The sequence below is a fragment of the Pelodiscus sinensis genome, chromosome 21, assembly GCF_049634645.1.
Source record: "Pelodiscus sinensis isolate JC-2024 chromosome 21, ASM4963464v1, whole genome shotgun sequence".
Classification (NCBI taxonomy): Eukaryota; Metazoa; Chordata; order Testudines; family Trionychidae; genus Pelodiscus; species Pelodiscus sinensis.
Window position 1 is genome coordinate 19,491,730 of NC_134731.1, and position 27,359 is coordinate 19,519,088.

A 27,359-nucleotide genomic window follows, 5' to 3' on the forward strand; every position below is an offset into this window, starting at 1 on the left:
TTAATTAACCTAAAAAAAGATTTATGCAAATACAGGTTCTCAAGCCCCCATTTCTTTCTCATTTGGAGCCAACTGCTAATTAAGTGGAAGTGCAACAAAGTGAGGAATTGTAGGATTGTGGGTGGTGGCAGACGGGAAATAGATGCCATAAATTCAATGTCGGAGAATTATTGGGACCATCTAGTATGAGTTGCGAGGAGGAGGGAGAGAGGAATACTGCTCCTCAGTGCTTTATAGGTTTAATAATGAAAGGCTCACAGACCCCAACCATCTCAAAGCGCATTGCTGTACACACAGGTATATTAAATCATTCTGCATCATGGTTCCCCGAAAGATTAAGTCAATGTACACAGAAGTGTATGGATCATTTCACCCAGCCATGCAACACTGTAGTGGTTTAACAGCAAGACTGCACTGTAGAATAGAAAACCATTTGACCCAGTCAAAAGCAGAAGGGGAATCTAACTGAGGCACACAGCAGAAGGGTTCTCACCTCTGCTCTGATGAGAAAGGGCCAAGGGTTCTTTTATTACTGCAGCCAGGCTGGGCCCCATGTGTAAGCTTTTCTCTGTGCGATAGGATGCGTACCTCACCCAGTAATGCCTCAAGTATGTGGCCCTAACTGGACTTATGGATACATTCCAGCCCTTCGCCATTATCACTCGAAAACCTCAACTATTTCTCTCCTCTTTCAAAGGAGAAATCAGAGTGTTAACACATAGCTCTGAGCTAAAGCCAATTAAAATCTCTGGGAAAAAACAAACACACACAGGGAGCTGATAATTAAAGACAGCAAACTGGTGATTAGAGACAGAATGGCACAAAACTAACTTTGTAAAATCTGTTTTGGAGGGTTTCTTAAGACTCTTCAGCCCTGACGAGCTCCCCATCACCACAGCGGTATAGTTTCAGTTACATCCTAATAGGATGACAAGAGGTGGTCATTTCCTACTTTAATTAGAAAAAAAAATAGGGTAAACCAACAACCGAGCTCCTCTATTTACCACTCTGCACCATGTGCTAAGAACCCCCAATGGGATGTGACATGCAATATACAACTCGATCGGATGTCCCTGCCCTGTTCTTTCATTAAACCAGCAGAACAGAACTCGGAGCATTTAATATGCACATCAGCCACCATTTTGCTGGTCTATTTGCTAATACAAATCAGTCTAATTTTTAATAACACACTATGGGTAAAAATCCTAGAATAACAGTCATGTGAAACTGCAGTTATTCTGTTCCCAATCTGAGCCATTTCTAGAGCATTTGTTACTCGATTGCCTAAAGACAGGGTGGTCTAGTGATTAGGGTGGAAGGACAAATCTCAGAGGCATGGATTCTAATGCTGGCTATGCAACTGATGTGCTATTTGGCTGCAGGTAAGTCATTTAATCTCCTTCTGTTTGCTTCCTCTTCTGCTCCTTGTCTGTAAGCTCTTTGGAACAGGGTCTCTTACTGTTCATGTATACTGCTCCTATTACAATGGAGACACATGGGGCTCTGAATTGGTATCATGTAACACTGATTATAGCTCTGACCTCTTGTAGCTACTGCCATCTTCCTTTTCTTTAAAAAATAAAACCCAAACACGCATCAAACATAGTGCCAAGACAGACAAAGGAAGTAACACTGCCAATCAATACCACACGGCACTGCCAATCAATACCACACGGCACTGCCAATCAACTAGGATGGAGGTCAAGGCAAAGATCTAACACATGAAAGACTTTTTTGGCCTCTTCTTGGACCTGCTTTTTGCGATCACTGTGCAGCACAACAGCTCACCAGGGCTGTGTCTACACTGGCATGAATTTCCGGAACTGCTTAAAATGGAATACTATTCCGTTTTCAGTTTTTCCGGAAAAGGAGCGTCTACATTGGCAGGCTGCTTTTCCGGAAAAGCCCTTTCTCCGGAAAAGCGTCTGTGGCCATTGTAGACATGCTTTTCTGTAAAAGAGCCCCGATCGCTATTTTCGCGATCGGGGCTTTTTTCCGGAAAAGACTACTGGGCTGTCTACACTGGCCCTTTTCTGGAATAGTGTTCCGGAATAAGGACTTATGCCCGAGCGGGAGCAGAATAGTTTTTCCGGAATAGCGGCTGATTTTGTACAGTAGATCATCGTTGCTTTTCCGGAAATTCAAGGGCCAGTGTAGACAGCTCGCAGCTTATTCCGGAAAAGCAGCTGATTTTCCGGAATAAGTGGCCCAGTGTAGACACAGCCCAGAAGTTCATCCCCAGGGCAGGGACAGAACTCAGATCATCCTGCTCCAAGAGTGTAGGAGCTCAGAGAGAATTGATTATCTGCCGATGACAACCCTGGTCTCCTTCCACAGCTGAAGTTGGCTCGGTAATAGACATTACTTCACGCCTCACTGACCTTGTCTCCCTAGAAGCCTGGCACCAACCCAGCTACAACCACAATGCAAACAGCTGGTTATGTCAAAGTTGCTCATAGGCCTTGCCCATCACCACCTCTCTGAGAGAGAATTAGTAATGCCAAGAGTTTCTATGGCTGAATCTTTTACTACTCACCCCCTGCTACTTTGCATAGGCAGCATGGAAGCAGTACTCTGCATGCAGTGCAAGACAGACATGTGCCATTCATGTCAGTACCTGTCAATACAATACAAATAAGGGACCTGCCACACAGACCTGCGAGGCCAGGGTCCTATTGGAGGAAGGTGCTCTCCAAGTTACAATGCTAGCCAGGGAGGCCAACAGACTTGCCGGGTCCCTGAGCAAAGTGTGTTTGTGTGCGGGGAAGGGCTGACTGCGTGCTTCCAGAAGAGGCACAGCCTTAGGCAGAAAGGGCTGTGTTGGAACAGTCAGTCCCCAGAGCACCTCATCCCACCAGCCAGGCCTTAGCACTGCCCAGATCACACCACATGCCCTCCCACCAGCCACCCTTCAGAGGAGCCCAGAGTGCGAGGTGTGGGGCTCCAGAAGCGATTCAAAGGACCCAGTGCAGAAGCAGTACTGGTGACTGGGAGCCCCAGGTCCTTTTGAATCCCTGAGTCTCATGGCAACAGCTCCCTTTGCCCATCCAGTCAGTAGGCCTGCACCTCTGTCCCCTGTGTGTGCACCCTCTTAGGCCCTGGCCTCTCCTGGGCAGAACACTACAGTTCTCCTGCTTACATAGAATCATAGAATCACAGAACCATAGAGCTGGAAGAGACCTTAGAAGGCCATCAAGTCCAGCCCCCTGCCGAAGGCAGGACCAATCCCAACTAAATCAACCCAGCCAGGGCTTTGTCAAGCTAAGACTTAAACACCTCTAGGGATGGAGACTCCACCAGTTCCCTAGGTAACCCATTCCAGTGCTTCACCACCCGCCTAGGGAAATAGTTTTTCCTAATATCCAACCTGGACCTCTCCCACCACAACTTGAGACCATTGCTCCTTGTTCTGCCATCTGTCACTACTGAGAACAGCCTTTCTCCAGCCTCTTTGGAACCTCCCTTCAGGAACTTGAAGGCTACTATCAACTTCCCCCTCACTCTTCGCTTCTGCAGACTAAACAGACCCAAGTCCCTCAGCCTCTCCTCATAGGTCATATGCTCCAGCCCCCTAATCATTTTGGTCGCCTTCCTCTGGACCCTCTCCAATGCATCCACATCCTTCCTGTAATTGGGGGCCCAGAACCGGACACAATACTCCAGATGTTGCCTCACCAGAGCCGAGTAAAGAGGAATAATCACATCTCTGGATCAACTGGCAATGTTCCTCTTAATGCAACCTAATATGCCATTAGCCCTCTTGGCTACAAGGGCACACTATTGACTAACATCCAGCTTCTCATCCACTGTAATCCCCAGGTCCATTTCTACAGAACTGCTACTTAGCCAGTCGGTCCCCAGCCTGTAACAATACTTGGGATTCTTCCGTCCCAAGGGCAGGACTCTACACTTGTCCTTGTTGAACTTCATCAGATTTCTTGTGGCCCAATCCTCCAATTTGTCTAAGTCACTCTGGACTCCATCCTTGCCCTCCAGCGTATCAACCTCTCCCTCCTTAGTGTCATCTGCAAACTTGCTGAGGGTGCAATCCATCCCCTCATCCAGGTCATTAATAAAGATATTGAACAAAACCGGTCCCAGAACCGAACCTTGGGACACTCTGCTAGAAACCAACCGCCGTCCTGACATGGAGCCGTTGATCACTACCCGCTGGGCCCGGCCTTCTAGCCATCTTTCTATCCATCTTACCGTCCATTGAGATGACAGGTCGTCCGGGATTTCCAGTGCAGAGGAGGATCACGTATTGCTTTCCCCTTGTTTCTCAGCCAGGGAAAGATGAGACAAATGGAAGAGGTAGCTTCACCTCTCCACATGAGTGAGCACAAACGAAAAGCAGAGAGCCCAATTCCCTTGCTAACAACTCACTGCGCATTGAATACATGATGGGCTGGGGCCTCCCCCATTGATGCCTGGAGGCTTAAATGAATAATTCAGCATGTGAAAAAAAAGTTGGCTCAAATATTTCCAAGGTCTAGTGCACTCTCCTGAAATTAATGTGTGTACATTAGGAAAATTAAGAAAACGTCTGGCTTCTAGCTGGTGGCTGCAGCAGGGGAACAGCTAACTTACCAGGGCTCCTGGAGCTCTGGCCCTACCAGGAAAACTGGAACATAAAGTCAGATTAAAACACATTTACCTTCTTCCCACTTCCCAGCACTGTTCCCCAGTGTCCGTTTAATGGAATGGCTCTTGTAGCTGGAGGACCCATGCAGAGCAGCTGCCCTGGGACCTATACAGTTCATGTCCCAGCAGGGGGCACCACAAAGCAACAGCAGGGAACAGACAGCCAATTGCAGAAGCCCCTGGCTAAAGCTGCCCCTGGTGGAAGAGTTGCTGAAGCAGATGCGTGTGTTGGGCTGACAGGTGGGGCTTTGAACTGAGGCAGGAGATGGGTATAACTAACTTGAATACGTGGCAAAGAAAGAAACAAGCTCCTGACGGCCTGGAGGCAGGCCAGCTGACCTTACCGGAGACGCCATGTCAGCCATGCTGACCTTTGGGATTTCTGTCAATGCAGCCTTAGCACTGTGCTTCTGGAATACCCAGAAGGGGGACACACAGCAGTGAGACTGAGAGGGGGAGCCGTGTGTGGCGGTGCGTGGAGGGACCCCCCAATCCTGCACCCCATCTCCAGCAAGATGAGACTCTGCCAGCCAGTAGAATAGAGAGAGTTTATTGCTTCTCCAGGATACAGTGCAGCATAGGTGTGATGTGGACATAAGGAGTCAGGGGCTGGTAGCTCTAGACCCCTTGGGGCAGGGGTGCCTAGGCCCCTCAACTCCCAGCACTCTGCTTAGTCTGTTCTTTTTATGGTTTTCCAGCCAAAAAACTGCCCAGTTCCCAGGCCCTGCCCCCCAGCCAGGTGGCTGTTTCTGCCTCCCTTCCTTTGTCTCTCCCCCTTGTTATCAGCTCAGGCTGGGACTAGGTGTCTGGGCCAATCCACATGTGGGTGAGTCAGTGGGAATCTCACATCACAGCATGGGGGAACCCTGGGTTACAGAGCAAACAGCCCCCCCCCCCCCACTACGTCACACCGTGTTTGTCTGCAAGTGAAAAAACATAAAAAACGAGGAATGGCCTGGCAGCAACAAAATATATAGATGGTATCATGAGCTTTGGTGGGCGCAACCCAATTCTTCAGATGACTGGATTGAGGGTTGCGCCCACAAAAGGCCATGTTATCATCTACGTCTCTAAGGTGCTGCAGGACCATTTGTTGTTTTCTAAGTTTTATTAGCCATGAGGCTGGTATTTTGAGGAGGTTAGGAGGTAATTAGATGTTTTCCACCCTTTCCTTTGAGCCATTTTTATCCCCTTTCTGCAGACCATCACAAAGCCAAGATGTCTCATAACAACCCAGTCACTGCAATTGTACACTGGGACTGCCTGGACAAATTCATTGGTGGAGTCTCTGAACATCCCATTACACTGATGGTGTAAACATCAGTTGTCAGCTAAGGATTTTTCCATCCGTGGAAGTTTCCTGTAGCCTCCCCTGACAATCAGTATAAATGGAGCAGGGGGAAGGGCTTAGAAAGAGAGAGGGTGTCACCCTTGTCTGCAAACTCTGATTTAATAAGAGTGAGATTTTCCAAGAATTAAGCACCAGTTCCCACTAAGCTTTCACTAGGAGCTGGGTACTTAAATCTCTTTCTAGCTTTTGAAACTCCCACCTGAAAGCCCTTCTTGCTAAATCCCCAGTGCAGCTGATCAATTCAGATATGTTACACTGGCTGGCCCGGCAGATGGAAGTCCCAGGAGGTCTGTCCAACTTTGCAAAGGTGAAAGTACACATCGGTATCACCACCATTAAACCTGCACTCCCCCAAGTCCCTGCGGAATGTGAACCAGGGCACACAAACAGGTGTATTGCAGCAGACACAGTGAATTCTCCAAGGACAGTTGAGAGCAGGTATCATCCCAGTGAGCAACGCCCAGCCAAGAGATAGTGATGACAGGGGAGGGTAAACGCTAGGCAGACTGCTGCATGGAGTTGGGTGAAACTCTCATGACTCTTGTGCTCCCTGCTCACAAATACTTTGGGTAAAACAAGTGCAGAGGCACATTTATGGGTACGTTGTGGGACATCTGAGTCAGTATGAGGCGACTATATTTCCTTATGTTGAATATGTTAAAATGACTTGCGCTCAAGTGAGTCCAGTGGCAATCAATCAGAAAGGAGCAGTACAAATGTTCCAGTTAACATCCAGCTGACTGAGCCCATGGAACTGCGTAGCTGGACTGCATCTGGCCCCCCCTGGCGGCGCTCTCCATCCTCCTTGTCTGAACGGGCTCCCAGGACAGACCCACCTGGAGCCCGTCTTCCTGAGGCAACACATGGGAAGAGACACGGAGGAGCAGTTGGGATGGGGGCATAGCAGGAGAAGACACCATGAGAAGGAGCATGGAAAGGACCAATGGGTGGGTAGTAGAGGCAACAAGTCACCAGTCATCTGGCATCTGCTCACACTCACAAACCACCGCTGCTCGCAGCGCGCAGTCGGTACCGGCCAGAAACGGGCCAAGGGCCCTGCGGCCGACAGCTGGCACACAGCAGAGGCTGTGCTGATAGACCAGCGGGGGAGCGGTGGGCCCCACGAGCTGCAGCTTTGCCCTCCCACCAGCTGTGCACATCCACCGCCATCGTCGGCTCTGGACCCCCCACTCACCACTGGGGCAGGTGGTAAGCTGGAACCCGGCCGGCAGCAGAACCCACCAGAACTGATGTGGGGGAGATAGAAATACGGGACAATTTGCTTGTTTTTAAGAAAAAGTACAGACACCTGCAGGAACGCTTAAATATGGGACTGTCCCTTTAAAAACAGGACGTCTGGTCACCCTGAGTCAGCATAATGCTCATCATGTTAACAAGGCTCTTATTCCTATGCGCCCCACTTAGGTCTCACTCTCATTCTAGTGTCTAGTGGCCAACACACCCCTGAGTGCAGGGTCAGGTTCCCATGAGTTCATCTGTTCCTCACTGTTTACCCAGGGTTTACAGGCGCAACACTCCATAACTGTGCCCCACAGAATCAAGCCCCTGGTCTGTAACCAAGGGGGACTGTCGTCATTTGCGAGGGAGAGAGTTTGGCTGTGTCCTGCAGAGCCCACTGACCAAAGCACTGCATTTCCCAGAAGTTAAAGATACCCCCAAGTACAGGAACCCTAAAGCCTGTGCCTAAAGGGATGGGCAAGTCAACACCCAGACACGGGCTCAGACATATCAGTAGTGCCAGGAGCACAGGAAATGTGGCGGAGATGATGAATACTTTTGATTCTGAGGAAACAAATCTCTGTTCCAGCGGCTTTTTACAGTGACCATCTCACGGACTGATCACCGCTGCAGAAGCGATTTCCTTCCACTCTGACCTAGAAGCGACACCAAAATGCCTAGAAGCACCCGGCGGGGAGAGGGAGAGTAAGCTGTCAAATAAGCTGACTCACCAGGACTGAGGCTTCCTCTTCATGATCCCTTGGCGTTTCCACTGCGAATGGGGGCTGAGGTGATAGGTCAGCTGCCTGCAGAGCTTCTCCATGGTCCCCAGTGAGTCTCCCTCCTGCACAGGCAAAGAGAAGGATGCCAGGTAGGTTATTTGTAGCAAAGCCACTCCATGCCATCTTTAGTAAGCGTCAAGTCCACTTGCAGTAGAGCAGAGCTACTTTGCCTCAGGAGTGGCTCACACAGGCGTGTCAAGTCAGCAAGCCCCATAGGGCTATAAAATCCAAGCAACCCCAGGAAAAAAAAGACTGTCAATCATTAAAATACCTCACCATGCATAACCAAATCACCGCCCTGTCCTGCACACAACAGAGCCACTGAGACTCTCAGGGTACGTCTAAACTACATGCCTCTGTCGGCAGAGGCATGTAGATTTGTTTGTTCAGCAAAGGCAAATGAAGCCGCGATTTAAATGATCGCGGCTTCATTTACATTTACATGGCTGCCGCGCTGAGCCGACAAACAGCCGATCAGCTGTTTGTCGGCTCAGCGTGGCAGCCATGTAAATGTAAATGAAGCCGCGATCATTGAAATCGCGGCTTCATTTGCCTTTGCTGATCTGTCTAATCTACATGCCTCTTGCCGACAGAGACATGTAGTCTAGACACAGCCTCAGTTCCTCACAGGAGAGCCGCTCAGCTCAGCACAAAATCCACAAACACTGACTCCGCATGGCCTCTGTACCCAGTGCTAAAAGAATAGCTGCTTCACTGACTACCCAGTCTCCCAGCGTGTCTAATCTGTGTCTGGCTGTGAGCCTGCTGGGGCAAGGACCAACCCTGTGTCGCACGGCGTTCTCAACCCGGTCTCACTTCTTGACAAACCACTAGCCACCCCACTTTCTCCTCCAGTCATTATTGAATCCTCAGGCAGCATTCCAGTGGACAACCCATCATTGTGGGTTTGGGGTTAGGATGCCTGGAGGCCACAGAGAATGAGGGGCCAGAAGAACGGCCATACTGGGTCATGTAGCCCCGTATCCTGTCTTCTGACAGTGGAAAGTGGCAGATGCCTCCGAGGGTCATCATCAAGTGATCCCTCTCCCAGCCTCTGGCAAACAGAAACTAGCAGCCATTGATGGGCCTCTCCTCCATGAACTTATCTACAACTTTTTGAGCCCTGTTATAGTCTTATTGTAGCTTCTAAATATCACAACGTATTCACTGATCAGACTGAACAACAATGGGAAAGATGGGGCAGTTAAATCCAAGGAGTGATTATCACTATGTCCCTCTGCTTAATTTTCCAGCACTGATCTATGGGCTTTTATGAGAAGACCAAGGAGACCTTGCCTTACGCTGCAGTAGGGCCGGAGCTACATTGAGTTCTAGGTAGTGCAGTAGGGCCGGAGCTACATTGAGTTCTAGGTAGTGCAGTAGTGCAGTAGGGCAGTAGGGCCGGAGCTACATTGAGTTCTAGGTAGTGCAGTAGTGCAGTAGGGCCGGAGCTACACTGAGTTCTAGGTAGTGCAGTAGTGCAGTAGGGCCGGAGCTACATTGAGTTCTAGGTAGTGCAGTAGTGCAGTAGGGCCGGAGCTACATTGAGTTCTAGGTAGTGCAGTAGTGCAGTAGGGCCGGAGCTACACTGAGTTCTAGGTAGTGCAGTAGTGCAGTAGGGCCGGAGCTACATTGAGTTCTAGGTAGTGCAGTAGTGCAGTAGGGCCGGAGCTACATTGAGTTCTAGGCTCCTCAATGCCATAAATATGACAACAAACTGGAAGGAATTCAGGGGGAAAAATAAAGGATTTAAGGCAGCGGTTCCCAACCTTTTCCAGATGGGGACCCATTTTGACAATTCAGAAAGACTTGGTGACCCAAGGCAATTCAAAAATGGGGGGAAGAGGGAGGGTAGAGCCACTTGGCAACCCTTTTGAAATGTAATGGCGACCCATATTTGGGTCCTGACCCATAGGTTGGAAAACCCTGGTTTAAGGGTTTGGAGCAACATATGACAAAAGATTAGTCACCCTGCATAGGAATACTTCAGACCCGTGACAGCTTAGAGGAGAAGAGAGAACTCACCACATTCACAGGTGGTGTCAGAGAGAGGGTTTTGGTGTCTTCGACCATGGGATGCTTTTCTGGGCACAAGGATTGCTAGGAAGTGATGGGATCCACCTAACGAACAGAGGGAAGAACATCTCCACAGGAAGACTTGTAAACCTAGTGAGGAGGGCTTTAAAGTAGGTTCTTTGGGGGATAGTGACCTAAGCGCTGAGAAAACTTTAAAAAACAACCAGTGGTCTAGCAGCACCTTAAAAACTAACGAAACATGTAGATGGTATCATGAGCTTTTGTGGGTACAATCCACTTCTTCAGATGAGTGGAGTATTAAAAGTCCAATTCCAAAATAAATAGGGGATGGGGGGAGGGAGAGGGGGAGAGGAATAAGGAATGGAAAAAATAGTGAATTAGAATGTTCATGTTACATGAAGCTGATAGAGAAGGTGCAAATTGCTCTTAAGTTCCCATTTTGTTTGTTTTTTTAAGTCATTAGGAGTGTGCTAGCCAAGTAATGTCTTTATTCATACCTTTGTGATGGGTCCCCAACTTGTAAATGAAGTTAAGTGTATTTGGCTTATGGCACTGGCCTGAGACAACACAATGACTTTGAGATCCATTAATGAGTGCTAGGTTAAAGTATTCTTCAACAGGTTTCTGTGTGTTGCCTTTTCGGATATCTGATTTGTATCTATTAAATCTTTCCCATAGAAACTGTCCACTTTGGCCAATATACATGGCAGAGGAGTATAGCTGGCATTTCATAGAGCAAAAGAACTGGAAGGGACCTTGAGAGGTCATTGAGTCCAGAACCCTGCAGTCACAGCAGAACCAAGCACTGTCTAAATCATCCCTGAGATTCCACAACACCCCATGGCAATTTATTCCAGTGTTTAACCATTCTGAGAGTTAGGAAGTTTTTTCTGATGTCCAACCTAAACCTCCCTTGCTGCAATTTAAGCCCACTACTTCTTGTCCTGTTCTCAGAGGCCAAGGAGAATAATTTTTCTCCCTCCTCCTTATAACACCCTTTTAGATATTTGAAAACCACTATCATGTCACCTCTCAGTCTTCTTTTTTCCAAACTAAAGTCTAGTTCTTTCAGTCTTCCCTCATAGGTCATGTTTTCTAGACCTTTAATCATTTTTCTTGTTCTTCTCTGAACCTTCTCCAACTTCTCCACAGCTTTCTTGAAATGTAGTGCCCAGAACAAGACACAAAACTGAGGCCTGATCAGCGCAGAGTAGAGCAGAGCGGAAGAATGACTTCTCATGTCTTGCTCACAACACTCCTATTAATACATCCCAGAATCATGTTTGCTATTTTTTGCAAGTGTCACACTGTTGACTCATGTTTAACTTGTCATCTACTATGACTCCTAAATCCTTTTCGGCAGTACTCCTTCCTAGAAAATCACTTCCCATTCTGTATGTGTGAAACTGATTGTTCCTTCCGAAGTGGAGCACTTTGCATTTGTCCTTATTAAACTTCATCCTGTTTACTCTAGTTTGTCCAGATCATTTTGAATTTTGACCCTCTTCTTCAAAACGCTGCAGTGTAGACATACCCTTAGTCTGCAGAAGAGAAGAGTGAAGGAGGATTTGCTAGCAGCCTTCAACTTCCTGAAGGGAGGTTCCAGAGAAGATGGAGTGAGGCTGTTCTCAGTAGTGACGGATGGCAGAACAAGGAGCAATGGTCCCAAGTTACAGTGGGGGAAGTCTAAGTTGGATATTATGAAAATCTATTTCCCTAGGCGGGTGGTGAAGCACTGGAATGGGTTCCCTAGGGAGGGGGTGGAATCTCCTTCCCTAGAGGTTGTTAAATCCCTTCTTGACAAAGCCCTGGCTGGGACTGAGTTGGGGTCTGGGCAGGGGGCTGGACTCGACGACCTCCTGGAGTCTTTTCCAACCTTATGATTCTATGATTCACCTGAAGGCTATAAATGCCAAGCTAGGAGAAGAATCATTTGGGGTGCCACAAAGGGCTGCAGCCAGTCTGTTAGACTCTACAACAAGATCCTAAACAGAGTTCTTACCCTTTTCCATTCTACAGTCCAACCTGGGCCCTCCTCCCACTTAGACCTGTAAGAAGGGCAGCGTGGTCCTGACACCTGGCCAAGACCCCCGGTTTGAGAGCCCTTGCCATGAGAAAAGCAGCAGAAGTAACACCACAAAAATAAAGGTATTTTTAAATGGACAGGACAAAGCACTTGGGAGCAGACAGTGGAAAAGGGAACAAGTCTCCAATAGCAGAGAGGCAGACTAGACGGTGTAACAGGCCTTCTCCTTCTGTTTGCTGTAGTTCTGCAAATAATATGCAGCCCAGCTGGGCACTTCACACATCTTGCATTAAACCGGAGTAGCTGTTAGAAGCAACTGCATGCTTTTAAGTAGGTGCTTACATTAAAAATGTAAGTCAGGAATTCATCACAGCAAGTGGCAAGAAGGAAACCTGATTGAAACATAGTACAGGCAGTCCCCAGGTTACATGGATCCGACTTACATCGGATCCCTACTTACAAACGGGGTGAGGCAACCCCGCACTAGCTGCTTCCCCCCAGCAGACCAGGGAGACGCGAAGATAGTGCCCCCCTCAGCAGACCAGGGAGACGCGGAGCTAGCACCCCCCCAGCAGACTAGGGAGACGCGAAGCTAGCACCCCCCCCAGCAGACCAGGGAGACGCGAAGCTAGTGCCCCCCTCAGCAGACCAGGGAGACGCGAAGCTAGCACCCCCCCCCCCAGCAGACCAGGGAGACGCGGAGCTTGCACCCCGCCCCCAGCAGACCAGGGAGACGCGGAGCTAGCACCCCCCCCAGCAGACCAGGGAGACGCAGAGCGGCTTTTCTCAGCAGACACCTCAGCTTGAGAATAAAGGAATGAGAGAAGTGAGGTGTGGGAGAATAAAACTGAGCTCTGGAGAAATGTTTGGCTAGAGTTTCTCCTACAATATGTACCAGTTCCGACTTACATACAAATTCAACTTAAGAACAAACCTACAGTCCCTATCTTGTACGTAGCCCAGGGACTGTCTGTAATAGAGATGTAGCCGTGTTAGTCTGGTTTAGCTGAAACAAAAGACAGGACTATGCAGCACTTTAAAGACTAACAAGATGGCGAGTGGGTCTGGCCCACGAAAGCTCATCACCTAATAATCCATCTCGTTAGTCTTTAAAGTGCTGCATAGTCCTGTCTTTTGATTGAAACATGGACTCCTAGATTATCAAGGCAAAAGTAAGTCCTGGGATCATGTAGCATGATCCCCTGAGTAACACTGATTAGAAAACTTCCCTGAATGCATTCATTCATGTCAGCTCAAGCCAAACTCTTAGAGCTCAAGCCAACCTTGATTTTAATATTTCCAGTGCTAGAGAATCCAGCCCATGGATCACAATGGAGAATTATCCTCACTGGTTCCAATGCGCATCTCATTGCCAGACTGCATTTCTCTAGCACAGTGTAAGTGAGCAGCATGAGTGACCCTCCTTGTCTCAGTGGGCCGCGAGACTGTGAAACCAAGATGGTCTCCTGGGATGGGGTGGTTTTGCTCACTGCGCTTGTGCACCTAGAACTGGCGGGGTGCACCGACTGCAGCACAGCAGCATTTTGATTGGCTGCAGAGGGAGCGCCCGGCTCTCGCAATGTTGTGTGCAATCAGCTCCCACCTCACTTCATATGCCCTTGCTTTACATGTGGGAAAAAACTACATAAACGGAAACAAAACACATGGGCACCGGTGACCGAGTTACTCCTTCACTTTCTTCTCAGACCACCCCCCTAACATGCTCCTGCCATTCCTGGGCTTCCCTCCTCCAAGCATCAGTGTCATGCAGTGGTGGGAAAGGAAGAGCCAGAAGAAGAGAGTCCTAGGATTATGGGCATTTTCTCTGGGAGAATAGGTAAGAATGGGGTGTAGAGAGAAGACAGCGTGCAGCCAGTTACTGCCCACTGCTTCTGGGATTCAGACAGACTCCAGGATAGCTCAGATAGCCCAGAGCGGCGCTATGGGACCAACCGGCAGTGCCCCAGCTGCTCTACCACAGGCGTCCGGAGAAAAACCTGGCACTAGCTGCGCCACCCCCCCAACAGACCAGGGAGACGCGGGCGGCGGACCGAGACGCACTGCGGTCCCGCCACCTGGGTCCTCCGCGTCTCCCTGGTCTGCTGATCTCCAGCAGACCAGGGAGACGGGGAGCAAAGCCTCGGAGCACGGGGGCAGCGGGACAGCCCAGAGGAGCTTTCCACATTCAGTCTTCAGCTTTGAAATGCTGGACCAAGAACCCATGAACGTTTAAGTGGAGAGAAACACCCCAACTACACAGCCCTAGAAACTGTTATTTATTCACATGGACTAGCGTTTTGTTATTCACTGGAAGGAGTCAGACAGGATATTGAGTAGGGTGTCACACCCCATCTCCCAGGGCTACTGATTATTACTGACTCCAGATCATCTCTTAACAAATGTAAGTGCTCTGACGTAGCTGTGAGCTGCATGTTGCGTGTGTCAAGTCTCAGGGGGGTAAGCGTGTTAGCCTGTATCTGCAAAAACAACGAGGACTCCTGTTCATAGAATCCTAGGGCTGGCAGAGATCTCAGGAGGTCAGCCCCCTGCCCAAAGCAGAACCAACCCCAACTCAATCATCCCAGCCAAGGCTTTGTCAAACTGGGACTTAAAAGCTTCTAGTGATGGCGATTCCACCACCTCCCTAGGGAACCCATTCCAGTGCGTCACCATCCTCCTAGTGAAATAGTTTTTCCTAATATCCAACCTGGTCTCCCCCACTGTAACTTGAGCCCATTGCTCCTTGTTCTGCCATCCGTCACTGCTAAGAACAGCCTCTCTCCAGCCTCTTTCTTCCCTTCAGGAAATTGAAGGCTGCTGTCAAATCCCCCCTCACTCTTCTCTTCTGCAGACTAAATAAGTCCAAATCCCTCGGCCGCTTCTCATAGGTCAAATGCTGCTGCTCCTGAATCATTTTCGTTGCCCTCCGCTGGACCCTCTCCAATGTGTCCATATCTTTTCAGTAGTGCGGGGCACCAGAACTGGATCATAGAACTGGAAGGGACCTCGAGAGGTCACCAAGTCCAGTCCCCTGCCCTCATGGCAGGACTAAACTCCGTCTAGACCATCCCTGATAGATGTCTATCTAGCCTGTTCTTAAATATCTCCAGAGATGGAAATTCCAAAACCTCCTTAGGCAATTTACTTCAGTGTTTAACCACCCTGACAGGAAGTTTTTCCTAATGTCTAACCTAAACCTACTTTGCTGCAGTTTAAGCCCATTGCTTCTTGTCCTATCCTTGGAGGCCAAGGAGAACAATTTGTCTCCCTCCTCCTTGTGACACTCTTTTAGATACTTGAAAACTGTTGTCATGTCCCCTCTCAGTCTTCTCCTTTCCAAACTAAACAAGGCCAGTTCTTTCAGTCTTCCATCATAGTTCATGTTCTCTACACCTTTAATCATTCTTGTTGCTCTTTTCTGGACCTTCTCCAATTTCTAGAAATGTGGTGCCCAGAACTGGACACAATACTCCAACTGAGACCTAATCAGTGCAGAGTAGAGTGGAAGAATGACTTCTCGTGTCTTGCTCGCAACACTCGTGTTAATGCATCCCAAAATCATGTTTGCTTTTTTTGCAACAGTGTCACACTATTGGCTCATATTTAGCTTGTGGTCCTATGAACACTCCAGATGTGGCCTCACCAGTACCGAAGAAAGGGGAATAATCATTTCTCTAGATCTGCTGGCAAAGCTCCTCCTAGTCTTCTTGGCTACAAGGGCACATGGTTGACTTATATCCAGCTTCTCACCCACTGTAACCCCCAGGTCCTTTTCTGCAGAACTGCTATTTAGCCAGTTGGTCCCCAGCCTGTAATAATGCTTGAGATTCTTTCATCCCAAGTGCAGGACTCTACACTTGTCCTTGTTGAACCTCATCAGATTTTTTTGACCCAATTTGTCTAGGCACTCTGGACCCTATCCCTACCTTCCAACTAACTACCTCTCCTCCTAGTTTAGTGTCATCTGCAAATTTGCTGAGGATGTAATCCATCCCCTCATCCAGGTCATAAATAAAGATGTTGAACAAAACTGGCTATAGAACCGATCCTTGGGGCACTCCCCTAGAAACTGATCGCCAACAAGACATCGAGCTGTTAATCACTACCTGTTGAGTCTGACAATCTAAACAGCTTTCTATCCACCTTAAAGTCCAATCCAGACTTCCTTAACTTGCTGGCAAGTATACTATGGGAGACTTCATCCAAAGCTGATGCAGCTGATATAATGGTTTTTATCTACAAAAGCTTATGTCCAAATAAATCTATTAGTCTTTAAGGTGCCACAGGACTCCTCATTGTTTTATGTATGTAATTTATGGAATGTTTTCTTTAAGTTCACCCCAGAAATCAACCAAGCAGGATGGCAGAGATAAAGATATTATAAAGATTAACTGAATCAAGCCGCAACATGGATTTTGACCGTCTGTGAATGTGCATGGAAATGCTATGAATTAATTACATTGATTTCTCCTTGCAAAACATTTAAGATAGGAATTATGTATCTATAATGACCAGGGCCAAGACTTAGCATAAGCCTCCTGGTGTTTAGCTTAACTGTTCGATCCACTCTGGAAGGTACCAAGCTTTGACAAGAGCAGAAATTGGGGCAGTGCATACCAAGACATACCAAGGTGCCCCTACTGCAACATGCATTAATTTAGAGTTGATTTAATTCAGCAGAGCTATTGCTGTCTGTGTGAATGGAGAGAGGGAAGGGATGCAATCAGTTTAACCTTCTGCATCCCATCCCTCATCCGAGACGAGAGGCAATGTTGGATGTTTTCAAAAGCTCCGGTAGAAACTCAAAGTATCTTTGCAATAGAGTTGGAAGCCATTCAGGAACGTCTTGACAACTGACCTGTAAAGGAGCTGAGCACCTGCTGACTCAAGGTTAGAGACTAAGGACCCATTTCTGGTACCTAAGCATATGCTTAAACTCTGACCTATTCTAAAGTTAAGCACATACTTACTAATGCACCGATACTTTCTTAAATCAGGGTCTACATTCCATCAGAAGATCAAGAGAAAGGACTTAGCAGGAGTTATAGTTCTGTCTTCACCTCTCAGGATAGGGTCCCGTACTGAACATTTACATCACGTCTATTGCTACATACTCCAGAGCTCCTTTTAAATCAGTGATTTAATAAGGGGTTTTAAATAAGCACCCAAAAATCATTTCCTAATCCTATTCCACTGGAAGATCTCAAAGCACTGCAGTCCTTCATTACTAAACCCTGACACCATCTCAGGAAAGTAGGGCAGGAGTCTACTCCCTCTAAATCAGTGGTCACCAACCAGTAGATCGGGATTTACCAGTAGATCTTGGAACCTCTGACAGAATAAAAGATCCTCTGGAAAAGGGTTTATTTTCCGGAGAATCACGTCTCGACTGCTGCTTTTCTCCGGCTTATCCCCAAGCTGGAAAAAAGCGGCAGCCATGTTAATGCAAATACCGCGGGGGATATTTAAATCCCCCGCGGATTTTGCTGTTCCAAAGTGTCTCATTAGCATCCCTTTTTCAGAAAGGGATGCCAATGTAGACACAGCCTCTGTGTAGGACAGTATCTGCCACTCTCACAAACACACTGTCCTTCCCTCTCATCTCTTGACCCAACATGTACATGGGGAGGGGGGGTTGTTGCTACTTTTACTGCTTGCAAAGTGGGTTGTTTTTAGTGTTTGACTGGACTGTGCATTTCATAACTTTCATTTCTCTCCTAGGCTTAAATTTAATTCTTTGAGTATTAAAATGCCTAACCTGTCATGTCTGGAGTAATTATCCCTGGGGTTCATTGTGCTCCTGGAGGTGGCTGGCATGTCCCTGCAGCCCCTCAATAATGGAGAATTGTGGCCAGTGGAGGCTGTGGGGTCAGTGCCTGTGGATGAGGGGCAGCACATTGCTGTACATGCCAGCTGTGTCTGGGAGTGGGGTGGGATTAGGGCAGGTGTGGGGCTGCCTTGGCTCTGCTGCTCCATCCCTGGGGCAGCTGTTGAGTTGCTCCCAGGTGGGCAGGACTTCAACCCACCCGTTTGTGCTTCCCAGGTAACTGCCCTATCCCCTAGTCCACTCCAGAGCCCACCCTGCCTCTCTACCTTCCGAGGGTTTCTTATCCTGTGTCTGGTCACCCAGGGTGGGCTTGATGGTAGGGAGGGGGAGTGAGATCTCCAGTGAACTTGGGGATGGGCATTAGCCTCTGGAGCACAAAGTGCAGGGCTCAGTCCTGCCCCCCGCCACCTTGTGCTCCAGGGACTAATGGCTGGGCCGCAAACACAGGCTGCCTGAGGGATGGACGTGGCTCCCGTATTAGGAAGGCAGGATAAGGGACTTGCTGAAGGTCAGCTGGTGGGGTGGGCTCTGGAGTGGCTTAGGAGCTAGGGCATTTGCCTGGGGAACACAGGGTGGTGGGATTAAGTCCAGTCCACCCACCCACCTGAGGAACAACCGGACAAGAGACCCCCCAAAGGCAGGGTGGACCAGGAGATACAGCACTTGCCTGAGAAGGACAGAGCTGTGGGTTGGAGTCTGCCCAGCAGCCCAAGCCCTGCCCACCCTGGGAGCAACCACATAGCCAATACAGAACCCACCAAGGGTAGGGAGGTGAGGGTGGGTTCAGCTCTGCTCTCAAAGGGCTAGGGCAGGCATTCAACTGGAGAGCACAATGTGGTGGGTTCAAGTCCTGACTGCAAGCAGCTAGATAGCCACCATAGGCTGACCCAGGGCCAGCCTGAGCCCTTTTGGTGCCCTGGGCCCAGGTGCGCAGCGCGCATGAGCGGGCCCGCCCCCCCAGGGTGCGCAGGCCCACGGCACATGCGCGCGCTGGCCACTGCTGCTGGCACCCAGCCCAGGACCCGCCCCTGGGGCGCTCGTCGCATGCGCGGGCCAGTTACGGCCGCTGGTGCGCAGCCCGGGGCTCACCCTCGGGGCGCACGGCGCATACGCTGCCCAACCTCACCCAGCCAGCGCTGCTGGCGTGCGTACCGGGCCATGTGGGGCCCCGCAGCCGTGGGGGGAAGGGCGCTGCTGACCGGCGCCGTGGGGCTGGCGCTGCAGGAGCCGGGCGCGCAACTCCTGATGGCAGTTGTAAGGGACGTCGCATGCCCCTTACAGCTGCCATCAGGCGCCCCCCCCCCCATCGGTTGGCACCCTGGACAGCTGCCCGGCTCGCCCATGCCTCCGTCCGGCCCTGGATGGACCAGGCTCCTGCATTAGGAAGGAAGGATAAGGGTTCCCCCAAAGGCAGGGGGTGGACCCTGGAGTGGCCCAGGGCAGTGCCTCTCAACCAGTGGTACAAGTACTCTTAGGGGCACTCAAGAGAAGTCTGGGGGGGTACATCAACACAACTGAAATATGGAGAACTGAATTAGTCAAGTTTTACAGTATTTTATTATTTTTGTACTTTTTACACCCAAATATTTCACCCACCCAGCTACAATTAAGTTGTTTAAACAAATGTTGCAACAGTAACATGTGTGTGTAAACTGTAGGTACTGGGGGTACCTATACATATTTTAAAGAGGTACATTATTTAAAAAAAGGCTGAGAAACACTGGCCTAGGGGATAGGGCAGTTGCCACACCTAGACTAGAGCCAGTACCCCTACCCCAGCCTGGTGAAAGTGAATGAGATTCAGGGAGGAAGGGCAACAGAGCGAGCACGGTGGGGCCTCAGACGGGGTGGAGCAGGGACAGGGCCCCAGAGAAGGCAGGAAGGAAGCCGGGCCAGGGTATTTGGGTTTGAGGTAGTTCTTACATTGCACTTATATTGAAAAAGTGAGCTTGTGGTTAAAAAGGTTGGAGACCCCCGCTCTAAGCATTCCTCACCTGTTCTGCCAACCTCTGCTTTCGTCATTCAGGACCCTGCACATCTACAAAGGAGAGGAAAATGCCACACACTTTTGCAACCTACAAATCCTAAAGCCTCCCCAAGTAATTTATCATTGTATCTGCGGGTTGTTTGTTCCCTTTTGATTAAAGCAAAAGAAAGTCGTTTGCCATGAAATAAAAGGGCAAAAGAGAAACCAATGCTTTATTCAGAATATAAATCACTTAGGGTACATCTACACAGCAGGGGTTAACTCAAAATAATCTGTACAAATTGAGCTACCACAATTGCGTAGCTTATTTCAGAATAGCTTATTTCGAAACTGGGAGCATCTACACAGCACTTATTTCGAAACAGAGCACTCCTCCTCCAACTTCCCTTACTCCTCATACAATGAGGGTTACAGGAGTCAAAGAAGTCCTCCAGCGTGGCAGTATTTCAACACCATTTCAAAATAACTGTCGGCTGTGTAGACACGGACTAAGTTACTTTGAAATAATGCTAGTTATTTTGAAATAATGTTGCTGTGTAGACGCACCCCGAGGTACTTACGGTGACATTTCTTCTAATGGCTAAATGCACAGTGAGTTTTCTGAGCAATGTTGTTAATGCGTCTGACTCTGTCTCTACTGGCATCAGGACAAAATTGGAATGAAAAAAACAAAGTGCACAAACAGGGACCTCACCTGGTTCATATACATTACAAGTGCTTATACCTCTGACGCCCATCACTGGAAGCATGGCTATTACAACGCTCCAGGAAGACTGACCCTTAAGATATTCTGTGACTCTTCTGCAGAGTTTCTCAGATGATGGGAAATTGTGCAATGTTACCAAAACACTTGAAATACGGAAGGGCTCAGTCTACTAAACTTGAGTGCAGATCTGAACTCCTCCAAAATTCATGGGTGTTCAGTGTCCATAGTTATGTGGTAGCCCCTTACACACACAAGACCAAGGGATCCAGTTTGGATCCAGATTTGAATTCTCTTGGCGTCTGGGGGTAGATCACATGTCAGGTTTGTTCAAGGGACAACCTCTGCAAAACCTCAAACCTGTTGGGAAGCTGGTGTTCCAAATTAACTGGGTTTTAAGCATCTCCAGAAGTTTGGCCATTCCCCCCACATCTCACTGGCTAGCACCATTGATGAATACAACCTCATGCATAAAGGACCCTTCCTCCACAGATAGGCACTGAGACAGCTACACAAACAAGTTGAACATAATAAAACAAAAGTTTCAGAAAGCTAGCCATGCTAGTCTGTAATTGAAAAAAAACTTTTAAAACCCCCCCAATGAATAGTCCTGCAGTACCTTCGAGACTAACAAAAAATGTAGATGGTATCTTGATCTCTCGTGGGCACAACCCACTTCTTTAGATGATAATAAAAGAAGACATCATAAAAAGCCAATAAAGCAGCGAATCTGACATCTACAATGCAAAACAAAAGCTTGCCCCTTGGGATTAATATTTGTATTTGTAGTCTCAGGATTGATAGATTAGATAGCTAGGATTCTGTACTCCTGCTCCAACAACTGTTCCCTTCTCCAATTAACTCTAAATTTGTTCTGTTCCCTTCCAAGCTGCCAATGCCTAAGGAAGTGAACCTGAGACAAACAGCATAGCATGCAAAGAAAGCTGTTACTCGGGCTCCAGAGCTTATTCTTGTTGAGCTCTGCTTTGTATGCTGGATAAAAATGCAACTGCTGTGCAGCTCAGCATGCAGTCAACACATTATTACCTCTCCAGTGATCTACCAGAGCTCTGCCTGAGGGAAAAAAAAATCAACTCTCTAAAAGTCAGATACAAAAATAATAACCTGAAGATTAAGTAAATCCAGCATGGTTAGAAAGAGAAATTTGGTGGTTTGTCATTTATTTTCCTGGAGACTGCGGTTCATAGAATCATAGAACACTAGAACTAGAAGGGACTCCAAAGGTCATCCAGTCCAGTCCCCTGCCCTCACGGCAGTACCAAGCACCATCTAGACCATCCCTGAGAGATGTCTGCCCAGCGTGCTTTTAAATATCTCCAGTGACAGAGATTCCACATAACTAGGCCGCTCGATATTATAGCCTCAAAGGTGCCTGTTGGCTGCATCTGTACTCAGATTTGGGCTTCCATCTTGCACCAGCTGGTAAAACTGATATTATTGTTCTACCTCTCAGGAAAGCCATGCTCATCCATATTACCTGGTGTCTACAGATGCTCATTCCAACCAAAGAGCCAGAGCTTGAAAAGAGTTCAGCTCTCATTTAGGCATGCATATAAATCCTGGTGTGACTGAAGCCAATCGAAACACACTCACTTATTTCAACAGGTCTTCAACTGGGACTTCACCAGGGTTCCCTGTAAGCTGAGTGTTTGGGCAGCTGCTCAGCAGAGATTCATATGCCACCCAGCTGATTACCAAAGCGCCCACAGCCCACAGCGTGTGTTACTGGTGGTGCACTTCTATACATGCCTCAGTGCACATAACAAAATTTATTACACATGGATGAAAAAAATTAGAGGAAACATTGGACTTCACCCTAGATTTTCAGCAGTGCTCAGCACCCAATGGCTACCATTCTTTAAGATGAAAAAGGTGGTGGAATCGCCATTAACTGGACAGGGCAAAATGCCAGAAACTCCATGAAAGAGTACTGAGCTGGAAGAGGGACTGACCAAGCTCCGTCTGAGCCTATCATTTTCTCCAATTTAAATACTGCATAATGAGCCAGCATGTTACTGTTTTTCTCTCTCATTAGATATTTATATAGCGTCTATTGTCAGACCAGAGACAGGGCTCTGAAGTGCTTCTCCTCCCAGACTCCTCCGAGTTTTATTCCAGTTCTCACAGGGGCACAGTTAATGCACAGAGAGTTTTGAGGGTTGTCTATAGAGAAGCCCATCATAGCGTATGCGCTAGCTACCGTGCGCTAAGTCTCCACACAGAGAAGTCCTAAGGAGATTGCAATTAGGGGAGCACATGTGGGCAAATAGTCACGGCTGCGTAGCCCCGCTAAGGCTAGTATGTGGGGGCCCAGGTAGGATTGTACTCAGGTGGCTAGTTTACATTGCCATAGCTACACGGCTATTTTTAGTGAGCTAAGCTAGCTTGTGTATGCCTACATGTGCTGCAATCATGCCTCCCAACTTCAGGGCAGGCAGCCCCTCTGTGGCTCATCCCAAGTCAGACAAGACATCTGGGGCAAAGCTGGAAACTGAACCCAGTGAGCCTGGGGCCAAATTCAACATCTCAACTGCAAAACCATCCACCGCACCCCCTTTCTGCAATGACCATCAAGGGAACCAATGAGAAATGGCATCAACTAACCTCAGCTACTATGGGATTCACAGCAAGGGGCTGGTTATTCATTCAGTTCATTTGCTGCATTCAGACCAAGCTCAGATGATGCAAAGCTACTTAGATATTGGATTCAGTCTTTTTAGCACTATCAAGGAGTTCAAGGTATTGACTCAGACAGGCTAGGATCTCTGGCTTGGAACTCTCCATATGTTGTTTTTTGAACAAGTCTTGTTGGAAAGAAAAAGAAAAGGTTGAACACCATACAAAAGGCAGAGCTGTATCACCATATTATTCTAAAACTTATCTCCAATATTATCTGGAAGTGACGATAAAAAGGTGTGGAGGCAGGGGGAGAAAAATGGCTCAAAAGGGGAATGCGAGGAAATAAAGAATGACAGAAATACAAGGTAGTTCCAATGCAAATTGTGTTGGGGGAAAAATGGGTGAGAGCAGCCACATTCTCTGTGAGAAGAGTAAAGAAAAACGTATGGAAAGTGAAGCAAGGTTCTTGAGCTCTGCTATTGGGGGAAAAAGAATGTATGTACAGGCAGTCCCCGGGTTACGTACAAGATAGGGACTGTAGGTTTGTTCTTAAGTTGAATTTGTATGTAAGTCGGAACTGGTACATAATAATAATAATAGGCCTCCGTCGGTCAGTTGACCATGGATGACGTATCCTAGTTCTCGTCTTGGTTTGTGTCGGATTGTCTGGGACAGCGTCGGGAACAGCGTCATTGGTGGCTGAAAAGGCCAATCCGGGACAGGCATTCTTTGCCGCAGAAGTCGCAGCTGTAGGTGGTTCCCTGGCTGTTGTTGTTGCGTAACTTCCTGCGGGCTCGCTTTTCTTCTGATGCACGCATCATGTTCGTTTCGCCTGACTTGAGCTGTGTGGTCAGGGTGCCCCTCCACTTCGGGCGGTCTGCTGCGAGGTCTTCCCAGGACTGCGTGTTTATGTCGATGGCTTTCATGTCCCTCTTCACGACATCTTTAAATCGCAGGTTCGGGCGCCCTGTGGTTCTCTTCCCAGATGCCAGTTCCCCGTAGAGGATGTCCTTTGGGATCCTCTCGTCCTCCATGCGGCGTACATGGCCAAGCCAACGCAGGCGACGTTGTCGGACCATGGTGTACATGCTGGGGGGGCCGGCTCGAGTCAGAACTTCGAGGTTGGAGACTTTGTCTTGCCAGGTAATGCCCAGGATGCAGCGCAGACCTCGTAGATGGAAGGCGTTCAGTCTCCGCTCTTGTCTCGCGTATGTGGTCCATGTCTCGCTCCCGTACAGCAGGGTGCTGATGACGCAGGCGTTGTACACTGCCATCTTTGTTGCGGTTGTCAGCCTGGGGTTGGTCCACACTCGGGTTGTCAGGCGGGCTAAAGTAGAGGCTGCCTTCCCGATCCTCTTGTCGAGCTCAGCGTCAAGGGAGAGATTATCGGTGATGGTGGAGCCCAAGTACGTGAACTGGTGGACGACGTCAAGCTGGTAGTCGTCTACTGTGATGGCTGGTGGAGTGACAGTGTCCTGGCTTAGGATGTTTGTTTTTTTCAAACTGATAGTCAGCCCAAAGTCTTTACAGGCCATGGAAAAACGGCTCATCAGCGACTGTAGTTCTTCCTGGGTATGTGTGACGACTGCTGCGTCGTCGGCAAATATCATGTCCCTGATCAGCGTCTCGCGTATCTTCGTCTTGGCTTTGAGGCGAGAGAGATTGAATAACTTGCCGTCCGATCTGGTGCGGAAGTAGATTCCTTCCGTTGCTGAGCCGAAGGCATGCTTGAGGAGCAGGGCAAAGAAGATCCCAAACAATGTGGGGGCAAGAACGCAGCCTTGCTTGACGCCGCTGCTGATGCTGAAAGGCTCGGAGCAACTGCCGTTAAACTGCACTGTTCCCTTCATGTCTGTGTGGAAGGATTCAATCAAACTCTGCAGTTTTGGTGGGCAGCCGATCTTGTGAAGGATTTTGAAGAGTCCGTCTCTGCTGACCAGGTCAAAGGCTTTGGTGAGATCAATGAAGGAGACATACAGGGGCATCTGCTGTTCTCTACACTTCTCCTGGAGTTGTCTTAGGGAGAAAATCATGTCTACGGTTGACCGTTCTGCGCGGAAACCATACTGTGACTCCGGGTAGACACGTTCAGCCAGCTTCTGCAGTCGGGTCAAGATGACCTTAGCAAATACTTTGCCTACGATGCTAAGAAGGGAGATGCCTCTGTAGTTGTTGCAATCACTTCTCTCGCCCTTATTCTTGTAGAGGGTGACGATCTTAGCATCCCACATATCCTGCGGTACGGCTCCTTCTTTCCAGCACTGACAGAGCACTTTGTGAAGAGGGTGCAGTAGGGAACACTTGCACTGTTTCAGCAGGTCTGGAGGAATCCTGTCGCTGCCGGGGGCTTTTCTTGAGGCCAGTTTATCAACAGCCTTGCTGAGCTCTTCTACTGTTGGCTCTGCATCAAGTTCTTCCATGGTTGGCAGGCATTCAATGGCATCTAATGCTGCGGAGGTCACCGTATTCCGTCTAGAGTAGAGGTCGGAGTAGTGTTCCACCCATCTCCCCAACTGTTGTTGCTTGTCGGAGATTATTTCTCCAGTAGATGACTTGAGGGGTGCTGTTTTGCTCTGGGTAGGGCCCAGCGCTTTCTTGATGCCGTCGTACATGCCTCTTGTGTTCCCTGATATGGCTGCTTTCTGGATGTCGTTGCTGAGCTGCTGCCAATATTCGTTCGCACAGTGTCTGGCAACCTGTTGAGCCTTGCTCCTAGTAGCCCTGAGAATTTGTAGGTTCCTCTGGCTTGGTGACCGCTTGTATTCTGCCAGGGCGGCGCGCTTGGCTTCTATGACTGGAATCATCACAGAGGACTTTGCTTCAAACCAGTCGTGCGTCTTTGTGGTCCTCTTTCCAAAGGTTGCCAGGGCAGTGCGGTGCATTATGTTCCGCAGTGTTTCCCACTTTTCCATGGCAGAGTCTCCTGTCTGTGTGGCGTCAAGTTCCTTCTCAAGCGCTTCTGCGAATTTCTGCGTCAGGTCAGGCTGCGACATCTTGCTGACGTCGATGCGAGGATTTCCTTGTTTCCTTGAACGATGAAACCTCTTCGGATTCAGCCTGATCTTGCAGCACACTAAGGAGTGGTCTGTGTCGCAGTCAGCGCTGTGATAAGAGCGTACGTGCAGGACGCAATTGATAGCTGAGCGGCGAACTAGTATAAGGTTCAACTGGTGCCAGTGTTTTGAGCGCGGATGTCGCCAGGAGACCTTATGCTGGGGCTTGGTCTGGAAGTATGAGTTGGCGATGCACAGGTTGTAGAAAGCGCAGAGCTCGAGCAGGCGTTGGCCGTTCTCGTTCATTTTGCCGACGCCAAATTTTCCGAGGCACGAAGGCCATGAGTCATTGTCCGCACCTACTCTGGCATTGAAGTCACCCAGAAGGATGAGTTGTTCCTTGTCGGGGATGCTGTTGATGACAGATGTTAGGTTCTCATAGAACCGGTCTTTAGTTTCCAATGTTGCGTTCAGAGTTGGGGCGTATACGCTGACGAGGGTGATAGGGCCTGTGGTGGTGTTGAGACGAAGGGTGAGGAGTCGTTCTGAGCCATTACTGCCTGGTTCTACCATACTCAGTAGGCTATTTTTCACCGCGAAAGCTACGCCATGCTGTCTGGGCTCGTCTGGGGCCTTTCCCTGCCAGTAGAAGGTGTAGTCTTTTTCTTTCAGAATGCCTGAGTCTGCCAGTCGTGTTTCCTGTAGGGCGGCGATGTCTACGTTCAGCCTCAGAAGTTCGTTGTTGATGACTGCTGTCTTTCGTAGGTCGTCAATGTCCCGTACGTCTTCGGAGAGGCCCGTCAACATTGTACGGACATTCCAACATCCCAGTTTGAGAGGTGGTCTCTTTCTCAGTGTTTTGTTGCCTGGTGCGATGGTTGCAGCCTGCCGTTCGGAATGTTCCTAATCCCCATGCACCCAGTGAGGAAAGCAGACTGTGGCGGGGCAGTACCTGACTGTCTGGGGGCTGCCCAGCTTGAGGCGGGCGGTAACTGCCCAGTGAGACCCGAAGATCCCTCCCACCGTCGGGAACAACCCCTGGCGCCATGCTCTACGCCAATTGAGCTGTGGTTTATAACCGGTAAACTGTTGCTCCCCGTGTTGTTTCCGCGCTAGTAGCGCTAGCGAGG

The 27,359-nt window shown here is 48.9% G+C and overlaps 1 protein-coding gene across 1 annotated transcript in view; it reads right to left on the bottom strand.

The window, feature by feature from the left end:
- Positions 1 to 27,359, bottom strand: part of LRRC75A (leucine rich repeat containing 75A) — a 215,878-nt gene that overhangs the window by 62,886 nt on the left and 125,633 nt on the right. Inside the window, exon 3 of the mRNA XM_006113077.4 lies at positions 7,966 to 8,078. Coding sequence (XP_006113139.2) covers positions 7,966 to 8,078 — 113 coding nt within the window. The remainder of the gene's footprint in view (positions 1 to 7,965; positions 8,079 to 27,359) is intronic.